At 41.8% G+C, this 11,777-nt stretch overlaps 2 protein-coding genes across 4 annotated transcripts; both read right to left on the reverse strand.

Annotated features, from left to right (window-relative positions):
- Positions 1-875: 875 nt before the first annotated feature.
- Positions 876-6,387, reverse strand: antkmt (adenine nucleotide translocase lysine methyltransferase). 3 transcript variants are annotated; one of them, XM_020653201.3, is made up of 6 exons: positions 6,292-6,387; positions 4,411-4,574; positions 3,953-4,057; positions 3,726-3,866; positions 3,413-3,463; positions 876-2,774 (listed from the first exon to the last, which is right to left on the reverse strand). In XM_020653201.3, the coding sequence occupies exons 2-6, from the start codon at positions 4,570-4,572 to the stop codon at positions 2,547-2,549; spliced, it is 687 nt and encodes a 228-aa protein (XP_020508857.2). In that variant the 5' UTR covers positions 4,573-4,574; positions 6,292-6,387; the 3' UTR covers positions 876-2,546. The 3 variants fall into 3 exon arrangements, with proteins under 3 accessions (XP_020508857.2, XP_065821216.1, XP_020508858.2); XM_065965144.1 differs by having other exon boundaries at positions 4,411-6,026; positions 6,292-6,342; XM_020653202.3 differs by lacking the exon at positions 6,292-6,387 and having other exon boundaries at positions 4,411-6,285.
- Positions 6,388-6,993: 606 nt separating this feature from the next.
- On the reverse strand, positions 6,994-10,839 carry hirip3 (HIRA interacting protein 3). Its single transcript, XM_065964691.1, has 9 exons — positions 10,707-10,839; positions 9,776-9,896; positions 9,546-9,690; positions 8,990-9,370; positions 8,753-8,905; positions 8,451-8,671; positions 8,156-8,303; positions 7,664-7,762; positions 6,994-7,412 (listed from the first exon to the last, which is right to left on the reverse strand). Exons 1-9 carry the CDS (start codon positions 10,781-10,783, stop codon positions 7,225-7,227), a joined length of 1,533 nt encoding a protein of 510 aa, XP_065820763.1. The 5' UTR covers positions 10,784-10,839; the 3' UTR covers positions 6,994-7,224.
- Positions 10,840-11,777: the final 938 nt, after the last annotated feature.

The raw sequence follows: 11,777 nt of genomic DNA on the forward strand, positions 1-11,777 counted from the left end.
ACTGTGTAGATGTGATAGTGAAATTTGAAAGTTTGAAAGCTATATTTTCTGAACTTATTTCACAAACTTTAGTCAAAGGAGAAAATGGGTCCTTGGACACTGTTTAGAGCTCATAACTACCAGGAGAATTATGGTTTCACTGTTGCGGGCCCCCCACCATAACTTCTCATTTCTTCATTTTATCTTGAAACAGTCACAGGGACCAAATTTGTCTCTGAGGACAGTTTGTGTTTAGAGTTATGAACATATACCACAGAATCTGTACACTTCTCTAACTTTCATATTTCTCAACCCAAACTACATACTGCACCTTTAATATTTAAAGTCCATGGTCGAAATGCAGAGGAAGAAAAGTCCAGGAAAAAGTCAAAATATTGAGAGAAAAAGTCAAAATGTGTGGAGAAAATAATAAAAAAGCCAATAGATAAATCGAAAGGTTGAGAAAAAAACTGAAATAAAAATTTGAGGATAAAGTAAAAAAGGTCAGAAGAAAGTCAAAAAGTTGAAAAACCATTTTGTGAAATTTCAACCTCATTCTCAAATTTTCCCCAAATCAATTTAATTCTCTTCATTTTGACTTTTTTTCTCAAAATGTGTCCAAATGACTTCCTCCTCGTGTTATTTATTTCTCAGGCCTGGCTCTAATCCTCTTCTGTCCACTGACTTAATAAAAACATTGTAAAAAAAAAAACTAACTCACTATCTGTGAATTAACCCACCTGTTTCATAATTTATTATCCTCTCTGTTTCAGTGTCTTTTTGCACTTTTCACCACTGCTCTATTGTCTCATGTAGGCTTGTAAGTTGTACATTTGATGGTTTATAATCGTTTGGAAACATCTAGACAGCAAAAGAGATTATTATCTGCACACCAGAAGGCTGAATTATTTTTTATTTAGTTACACTCTCAAACAAACAACGCATGCCTTCATCAAAACAAAGAAATATCTTTGTAATACAGGTGTGTAGTCCCTGTGATGTCTGTTTGACCTTTGAACCCCACATCTCAGGTATTTTTCTCTTCAGAACCTTCAAGACAACACTACACAATCGTATGAATTCTACACTTCTTAGAGATACTTCATTATCTCTCCACACATAACCGGGTCTTTTCTTACAAACATGCAGTTTAAAGATGTTTCATGGAGATCAGATTAGATATACTTCAGTTTCCCCCAGGTGGAAAATGTCATTACCATGGGTTACAGTGCAGAGGAAACACAGAGCTCTGTGCCAATTATAATAAAAAAGCAGAACACAAAACAGGAAAACCATAAAAACTCATTATGTAATGCACTGAACACAATAAAATAGACTGATCTCCATTTGCAAAGGTTTAAAAAACAAAAACACCCGCAATAAATACAAATATAAGAAGAAAGGCTGAAACACTCAAAAATAAATGAAAACAAGTTAAATAGTGTGCATGGACTCATTCAACAGGGGTCAGGTTTATCTGCTGTTCAGCAGTGTGACTGATGTCAGACGGATAGAGAGCTTATTACGGATACTCGTACACCTAAAGCCTTGGTAACGGAGTCCTGAAGGTACCAAATACTTGAGGGGTGACTCATGATGTACTGAGATCGTTCAGTAAATCTTTAAAGACGTCCTGAATGCAGTCGTTAGTGCAGCATTCTCTGTCATCGATATCTGTGGCTGCTCACAAAACTGAAAAGTTTTAGTCGCTGTAAACCAGTGCTGCTGCTGCTGCTGCTGCTGCTGCTGCTGCTGCCGGTTGTGTTTGGGCCTAAGCACTAACACTTCACAGTCCTTGATGCATACATTAAAGACGTTACTTAAGTAGCAACCACGACGAGAGAACCGAGAGAAAAAGGAACCAAAACGACAACAACAACAGACAGGGTTACGATATAGACCCCATGAGGTTGACACGTGTTACAAACGGTTCTGTAAGGTTAGGAAGAAAACACTCACTGTCATTGATGTCCAGAGCCGCATTCCCTGCTCTGCACTGACAACAAAGACATTTTCACATTAACTGGCAGCCTTTGGCAATGATCCACAAGCTTCAAAGTTTACATTTCTACTTCTGAAATTTGCTTGGAAGCAGTCGGACGGATGTTGGCCTCTTAAGAAAAACAAAACAATAATAGAAACATTCATAATTGGTACCTGACAGTCAAACAGACACATAAACTAAGGATGCTTAAACTCTAAAAGATGAGAAATTGAGGTAGGTGATTCCCCCCAAAGTGATACCAGTTTAGTGACTAAGGTGTGGCATTGCTTCCACGCTAACAGAAACTCTCACTCAGGAGATTCTGGTTCAAACATGTCAGTTAACAAATGTCATAATTCATCCTTCAAAACAGTGGCACACACATGAATCTATTTGCTGATCACTGCAACACTGAAATATAACTTCCAGTTGAAGATAAAAAAGATAGGATTTTAATTTAAAGGTAAAAGTCCTCAGAGTTCCAACGAAGGATATTCACATCTTATAATATGTTTTCTAAAGGTCACTCAGTCAAAAATAAATAAGACACAGTGATAAACAGTGGATTTACGTCCTTGTAGCTTTAAGTGGATCCTTCCTCCTTGGTACGTTCATCGTCTCTTTCTGTGACTGTGAGCTCGTCTTTGTTCTGCGAGTTGTCTCTGAGTGTCTTCACGCTGTACGCCCAGGCTCTGTCCACGCCGTGACCCTCGACCCGGCACGGTGTCCAGTCAGGGAAAGGAAATCGACCAGCCACCACTAAGGCATCATGGGGAAGCTCAGCCAGCAGCTTATCCTGCAGCAATGAAAGCTGTGAAGAAAAGAGCACAATCATTATTAACAAGGGACTTCTTTTTTTTCTTTTCTTTTTTTTTTAAGCATGGGTTGTTATTTTTTTCTTGGGCTTTTATCAGAGATTACGGCTGAAGAGAGACAGGAAATGTTTGGACGAGAGAGGAGGGGATGACATGCAGCAAAAGGAAGAGGCTGGAATCAAACCCACAGCTGCTGCGAGGAGGACCACAGACTCTGCACACGGGGCGCCCGACACAACCACTAGGCCACCAGTGCCCCACGCGTGCCATATTTTAAAATAGAAATCTACTTAAATCAAGCCATAACAATGCATCCATATGCAAATGCACATCATGTATGCCCTTACAGATTGCTTTAGAGGGAAATCTGATTTTTTTAATTCATAATATGAGTGGAAGAAAGTTAGATTTTTGAGTTCAACATTTGTGTAAAATGACTCAAATGTTTTTGAAACCATGAAACTTAGTAAACACGTGTACGCGTTTCCTGTTTCAATACAGAGTCTAGAATCTCTGTTGCCTTAAGGTGCCTGACCACACCTCCTCGCACCTTGCTTTAACATACTCACCCTCTCTTGTTTTTTGTAGATGCTCTAAATTTCACCAGACATCATGTAGTCATTATTTCACTCACCACGCTCGGAGCCAGAAACACGGTGACATTCTTGCATTCTGTCAAGTCGACCTGTGGTGAGAAACAGACAAGATAACTTTGTTCAGATTTAAAATATACAACAACACCAGATACAATAATCTACGTTGGCTGACAAGCGCAAAGGCTCAGTGACGGCCTTAAAGACTTACATTAAGAAAAGAAACATATTTAGAAAAGATGCAAATTAGAAAGCACACAAAAAAAAAGTCCAAAAAGAAATGCAACGACTGAAACGTGTTTATGATGTGGAATCCTCCGGGGTTATCAGAAGAAAAAAAATGAAGTGTCTAACCTTCCAAAGATCCTCTCTTCGGTAAGAAACTTTGTCATGACACTCTGCTCTCCACGCGTAAAAGCGAGCCAAGCGCACGAGCCAGGGGTTGAGCTCATAACCAACAGCAGGTGTGAATCCCTGCTGATAGGCCTTTAAGACCTAACGGATTTTAAAAAAACAAACATTTTAAAACCAGTTTCTCTCCAGTGCATGAAAAAGGAGACACAGTAACACGTGATACTTACAATGCGGCCGTCACCGGATCCCAGATCTGCCAGGCCTCCCTTTCGACCTCTCAGCAGTGTCATTACATTTTGCACCTGAGCTTTGCTGGCAGGAATGTACGGCACCTTGAACAGAATCTTAATGAGCTTTTAGATTACTTTTTTTTTCGTTGTTAAAAACTTTATGAACAAAAACTGGTAAAAGAAGAGCAGTGTCACAAGTTTTTATTTTTTTTATATTTTTTAAAGATTTATTATTGGGCTCACAAGTTTTTCTAAATGTTGTAAAAATGTCGGCCAGGAGAGGATTTGTGATAACTGAACACAATAATAAATAAATAAATAAATAACCAACCTCGTATTGGGTGCCTATCCTATAACTTCTATTTGCCGTGGTGTCAAACAGGGATCGATATCATTTAGATTTTTAAGAGTATCATATACTTGAGTTTGATATTCTGGTGTCGTGACAACCTTACCTGTAGCCTCAAGGGGACTTTTCTGAAGCCCGGCTGGAGGATTCCCACCCACATGGCATAAACTGCGAGTCCAGTGCCGGCCGCTATCTGAGCGACCCCCCATGCTCCGAGGTCCCTTGACTTCAGATCAGCAAAGACCTCGTCCGGTGTGCCATCGTCCATTTCTTCATGAAACACACACAGCAGGGGTCGATGTTATACTCATTATTAAAGAGATGCACGACACCTCTCAGGGAACAGGTTCAAGTAGGGCTGGACGATATGTCGAGTTTTTAAGATAAATTCATATATTTCCTTTAAAGCCCATTTCAGATTGTTTTGTTTTTTTCTGCAAAAGTGCAATCTTTGTATGTTCTTATTGAATCCCTGACAGCGTTATACTGGTGTCCCAGTTTGTGAGTCGGTGTTGAGGAATGACGGCCCAGCGGGAGCTTCACACACACACACACACACACACACACACACACACACACACACACACACACACACACACACACACACACACACACACACACACACACACACACACACACACACACACACACACACACACACACACACACAGCACTGTGCTCCCCCGCTGGCTCCACTGAAATGTCTCGCCTCTGTAACGCCTCTGTTACTCCCTCTGAAGACGTCACAGAGGGGGGAACATTTCGTCTCCCATTAAGCCTCCATGACATTCAGATTGAAGGCGAAAATGACTCAGGGGCGGCTTGAAATGGAAGTATAAAGAAGGGTTTTTTTCAAAGGGAATTTTTAGTTTTTTGGGTCTTTTTTGACATCCTGCAGCTGGCTGATGTGAAGAGTGTCTCTGCTACACTTGGCATTCATACCATGTGGATTTGACTTTGAACTGTTTGTTTCTTTAAAGGCTTTATCTGAGATTTTTCACACTTAAATATAATATAAATCAAGTATATCCTCTGAAAATAACTCTGTGAGTCATGACTGTCTACAATGGGTGTAACACCCGAGTCCCACTGTCTGTGATGTTTTCAGAGTTTTTTAGTCCTATCTTCACTTTGTTTACATCGTCAGGACGGCCGGCTGACTCCTCCCCTCACGTATAAAAGTTGTTTAATTGAGGGACTAGAGAAAAGAAGAATAACATACTGTACTCACTGCTTAACTGTGTTTCTAGATACGCTCATTTCAGGTAAATTTACATGCAGTGAAGATACGAGCATAATAAAGATCGCTAGCATGAGCATGCTAACACAACAATGCAGCACGAGTTGTTTTGGTTTCATGCTGGTGCTCAAGGGTGACATCTGCTGGATCAAAAAATCACATATAAAGCCTTTAAGAAAAAAAAACATATATATAAAAAAAAAAGTATATTTGTGTGTCTCTCCATTCAGCGAGATATGACTTGGTCCATATCAGCAGGTCTTTGGTAAGGTGCATGAAGAGTGAACAGCTTGAAGAGGTGAAAACGCTCCAGCAGCACTTGTAGTATGAAGATCAACTTTATTAACAAATCAGACCATCTTGTTTCTCTCTGGAGGCACAGGACACAGAACAATGATCCGGCAGCTGTTGTAACAACATCTGTCTCTGGTTCATGGATTTATTATTTGTCCTCTACGTCTAATGACGTCATCAGCTGATATCTGTTTAACAACACAACAAAACATGAAATAAAGACACCAAACTAAACACTCTGATCAAACTGTAAAAATAACCTCCTGTGTCACAAGTGTGTAATACAGGCTGAGGGTCACATGCAAACACTTTTATTTACACCCAAAGGTTTAATCTTAGGACAAGACGTGCAAGTGATCTAGTGACTACTTAATGTCCAAACACAAAGGTAACAATCACACAAACACGTTTAAATGATCCGAAATCATGCGTAAAGTAAAGAAACTTCTTGACCTGCAGGAATGCAAACAGTGCATGAGGACACATAACCCGGTCGGACCTGTCCGTCCGCGAAATGTTCCGTAGACTCGTAAGGCGCTTACTGAGAAAGGTTCCGGTGTCATGCCGAGAATTGCATCCCCCCCCCCTGTCGGATTTTACACCCACCCCAGAAATTTCCTCTGCAGACTCTTCAGTCAAACACTTAGTGCAGGTCATAATCTCGTAGGATAATGAAAATCTGTCTTTTAACGAGTCTGCAGAACAATAAGGAAACTTCACTTCACATACTTTGTCATCAAATCTCTGCCACCAGAAACAAGATGTCTATACCGTTTTCCAAAGTTTTCCGCGACGTGCAGGGATGCATTTCATACAATGGTGAATGGACTTAAGCTCTTTTACACCACAGGTCACACCTACACATTCACACACTGATGGTAGAGGAAACACCGCACCGCAGACGAAGCAGCGGGAGCAACTTCGGGTTCAGTGTTTTGCCCGAGGACACATCAGACATGTGGCTGCAGGAGCTGGGGATCGAACCCCCCGACTCTACCAACTGATCCACAGCCGCCCAGCCAAAGTGTCCTTCATGTCTCTCCAACATCATCGTGTCATTCGTCGTTCCTCAACCGTCTTTTCAAATGTCGACTGAACATGTCTGAAGCGACATCCTGCTGTGGTGCGTTTAAGAACGAGACTACCACTCAAAAGAGATTTTATAAATTTGTTCAATTAATACTTTTATTAGATATAGAACATAGATGTAAAAAAAATAATAATTTATCACCTTCCCCTGACATTTGACTTTTAAAATGAGAGAGAGGGAGAAAGACACATTTATTGCATCGACAGCTTTTAGAAACATTCATAGTGTCAGCACCTCGGGTATCAGAGCAACATGTAAACATCCAGAGAACGTCGGGGCGCCTGCAGGAGAAGCTGTTAGCAGCTGTCTCCATCGTCACTGATGATCCCCTTCAGGTTGTCCCAGTCCGTCGCTCGTCTGCCCCCTCTGAGGACGCCGTTTTCCTGCTCGCTGTCAGAGCCCGAGTTCAGAGAGCGCACGTGAACAGTTGAAGGAGGGCTGCGCTGTTTCTGCCACGCTAAAGCTGCTCTGCGCGTGGGTCGGCCTGAGAGAGGAGAGGTAACAACGGAGGGCGTCTTTCAGAAACACTTCTTAAAAAACAGAATTGAAAAGCAGCGGACAGAGACTGGACATTATTCTTAGATTAGAGTATCGATCGAGACTGCTGATCTTGTAGAGATAAAAAAGGAAAAATAAGAGACACTAAAATGTTCGACTTTAGGAATATTGAAACCCAGCTTGACAAACAACAGGATTTAAAAAACGACTGAACTGGAGAAGCTAACTCCAGGTTACCGTTTGTGGTGATGATGTTGCTGGTGTCGAGCTCAGCCAGCTCCTGCGCTTGCTCTCTCTTCATCCGAGCTTTTTTGCATTTCTTAATGGACGGCGTACCTGCAGGAAAAAACAAAAAACGAACGTTTCTCCACATAGTTCAGAGTTCCATTTGATCCCGTTTAAAGACAGCGTTTAGATCAAACATCCTGTGTAGTCTACTGAAGTTACTTTGGGAACCTTTTTCTATTTTTCCATGTATAAGGCCGAACAAATCCAACCAATCACACTTTTTATTTTTCCAGCTGATGTTTCAAAAAGGAGGAAAGTGGGAACAACAGAAGTAGGACATGATTCGTTCAAATGTTCCAAATACACCTTTACCTTTCACCACTTACAATGAACTGATTTTATACTGTCAATAGAGCTGAGAATATAAAATCAAAGTGAGACTCATGAACGTAACGAGGACGTCCAGAATGTGGGGTCTTCATATCAGAGGCTCCCACTGACCGTGGACTCCGAGCTCTTCCAGCTCCTTCTTGAGAGCGGCCTTCCGTGTGCTAGCAGAGCTGCAGCCGCCGAGGAGCTTCTTGTAATTCCGGTGAACTCCACACAGAGTGATGTAGCGCTTGAGCCTGGAAAGCGCTTTGTCATCATCCTGCAGGAAGAACACAAAAACACACACACACACAAGCGTTTTCCATCAGGTGAGGCACGGGTAGGACAGTGAAACCATGTGACCTTAAAAAAAACTAACATGTGGATGTTTAAGGTTTGACAAAACTTGATTCCCACATGGGCTCACCCTCTGATGAGTGGCACGCTCCTTTTTTTTGACATTCTTCTTTTTATTTTCATTATCATCTACTGCACCCTCCTCTTCCTCGCCGTTCACATTGGCGCTCTTCTTTTTGACATTCTTCTTTTTATTTTCCTTACTGTCTCCCGCAGCCTCCTCTTCCTCGTCAGAAGAGGCCGATGATGAACCCGAGTCTTTATCTTCTTTTTCCACCGAGGTTTTTTCTTCTGCAAACACGACATCGTCTTAAAACACTGATCATCAAAAGAAACACTGACATCATGAGAAATGAAAGTTTGCACATTCACCTTTCTCGCTGTCATCAGAGGAGTCGATCACATTCTTCTTTTTATTTATATTATTTTTATTTACTTTTTCATTGTCTCCTGCACCCTCCTCTTCCTCGTCAGAAGAGGGCGATGATGATGAATCTTCATCTTTTTTTTCCACTGCAGTTTCTCCTGCAAACACAACGTCATCTTACAACACTGATCATCAAAAGAAGAAACATTGACATCATGAGACAAGACAGTTTGCACATTCACCTTTCTCGCCGTCAGCAGAGGAGTCGTTCGAGTCGGCCGTGGCGTTCTTCCCTGACTCGCCGTCTGCGCCGGATTCCTCCTCTTCATCACTCTCCTCTCGACTTTTATCCCCCGCCGTCTCATCGTTCTTCGCAGCGTTTGGTTTCTTTTTGTCTGTTTCGTCTGGACTGTCAGCGTCCTCGCTCTCCTGTTCTTTTGTTCCCGACTCGTTCACCTCCTCATCTGAAGACGCTTCACTGCCCATCGGAGGTTCGCTCTTTCCGTTTGTCTTTCCTTCTGGTTTCTTCACCTCTTGCTCCTCATCCTCAGAACCAGATTCAGCACGTTCTTCCTCTTCACTTTCAGCTTTGAGGTTCTCTTTATCATCTGACTCTGTCATCACTAACAGAAGACAAATCTTTCATGTTATTGCTGCTGCTGCTGCTGCAAAAAAAAAACAACCTCCTGCAGCTGTCGTCGGACTGTTACTGACTGTTCAGCATATTTTACAAAGAAGAACATCCTGCAGACTAGTTCATCGACAGGCTCCTAAATACATCAAAAATAATGTATTTACCTGCTGACGAGCTGAACCGACTACGGGATTTCTTCGACCTGGACTCAGCTTCATCTTTTGTTCCGTTCATCTCCTCATCGCTCTCCTTTTCTCTTTTCCGCTTCTTTTGCTGCTTCCCGGTCTCCAACTCTTTTTCATTATCGTCCTTGCAAGAAAAAGAATTAAAAAAATGAGTATGACAGAAATCACCACTCCGTACAGTATGACCAGTACAGGAAGGATTCAGACACCTGCATTTTCACCAGCTCCTCTCTGACCACCTGCTTCATGAACGATTTGGCGTCTGACGTTAACGAGTCACATCTCGTGTGCGCCAGGTATCGCTTCTTCAGAATCCCTAAGGTCAGTGTGCTGGAATGAGACATGCAAAGATGACATCAAAGCGTGTCAAGAGGCAGGGAGTCTTAAGTCTTAAGGAAACATGCTATATTGAAGTGCTGGCTTCTCTGTCAACAATGCAGCAGCCAGTATGTCCTCCTTCTAACTTTAGATTCTGCTCCTGAATGCTCTGGATTTGTTTGGACCAGAGAAGGTAGGCCGTTTTGGACGCCCCTCGGTTGCCAGATATGAGAGCAGTTATCAGGTCAACAGGTGTTGCAGTGATGGAAGTGGGCAAGAGAAGTGGTTCAGATAGAAGTGATTGTACCCGACCTAAAAAGTCTCTGCATGTTTCTAATAAGCTCCACGAGCAGAGAGACAGCTCTCTCCAATGTTTTGAATTTGGACTGCAGTACCCATTTTAGCCACTAGGTGTCCGATTACAATAAAGGGTTAAAACTATGATAAATCTAAATCCACTCACTGGCAGCTGCTACATCCACTAAGACACTCACCTGTGAGTAAAGCTAGTTTTAACAACGCTTTCTAGAGGGGAAAGGTTATAGCGTGGTGTTATGGTGAAGATGGCACCCTTTCTAATCTGCGTCTCGTGTGTATTTGGTTATCTACGTGATTTACAAAGTGCAGTATTTGAAGTGTCGACGTTAAACAGGTGTCCACTGAGCGTTTCTACACAGGTACATGCTGCCGGCTTTGTCTTTTACACCTGTGTACAGGTCAAAGTTAGCAACAGTTACCATTCACTCAAACGGTGCACATAAAGACTCTCTGATACAAACATTAAACACAAACTTCTTCAAGAACAACCTGTCTCTACAGTACCTTAAATCTGTCTCTGCACGGAGCTGCTCACACACAAAAGTGCGGATACTTCTTTTCTGCTTCTCTGTCACCGTCATTTTGAACTGTGCGGGATCCTTTTTTGGCGGGGGGGGGCGGGGGCGCTCTCCGCGGACGAACCAGGAAGTGACGTCAGAACAGCGTCAAGCCCTTTCAAAAACAAATCTGAAATGTTTTGCGATTTGTATTTGTCTGCATATAAAACTAATTAATAATGATTTCTAAGAGTTAATCATACATGCGCCGATGTTCATAGAGAAATCATTAGTTATGACGTCACAAACATTTCTTCAGATTAAACTCTCCATCATGACTTTAACTAATTCATACATTTCGAAGATCATTTATTTACGGAAGCCCGAAGCAGACATACAACCATGCATTTTATTTAAAGTCTCCATGACATGAAATTGTTTTTCTCCCGGTTTTAATCCAGTGTTCTTGTGTTAAATGTTCTTCATTTATCTGCCAAATATAATAATAACTATAATGAGATGTATTTGGTATAGCACCTTTCACAGAAGTAATAAGAAAAGAACACAGAAAAACAACACATAATAACTACCAGATTAAATGTGGTCAAAAGCCAATATATTTCAATAAAGTGTTTTTTTCACATCTAAATAGCCGTTTTCTCTCTTCCTGTGAAATGTTGCAAATGTATGATGACTCATCCTGCACTCTGGGGCGTTTGGATATTTTTTTGACCAATTAAAAAGGTTTCTCGAGACACATTGTCCTACTATGAGTGGTGTGAATAACTTAAAATGTTTTGTGGGAGTTCAGGTAAGCACATTAAAAAGTTATCATGAAGTCAGCAGCTGTGGATCAGTTGGTAGAGTCAGTCGGCTCTCAACCGGAAGGTCGGGGGTTCGATCCCCAGCTCCTGCAGCGACATCTCCGATGTGTCCTTGGGCAAGACACTTAACCCCAAGTTTCTCCCGCTTCTTCGTCTGCAGCCTCTACCATCAGTGTGTGAATGTGTAGGTGTGACCTGCGGTATAAAAGCGCTTTGAGTAGTCAGAAGACGAGAAAACAACGATATAACCATTC

This window comes from Labrus bergylta, chromosome 16 (assembly GCF_963930695.1).
Source record: "Labrus bergylta chromosome 16, fLabBer1.1, whole genome shotgun sequence".
Classification (NCBI taxonomy): Eukaryota; Metazoa; Chordata; class Actinopteri; order Labriformes; family Labridae; genus Labrus; species Labrus bergylta.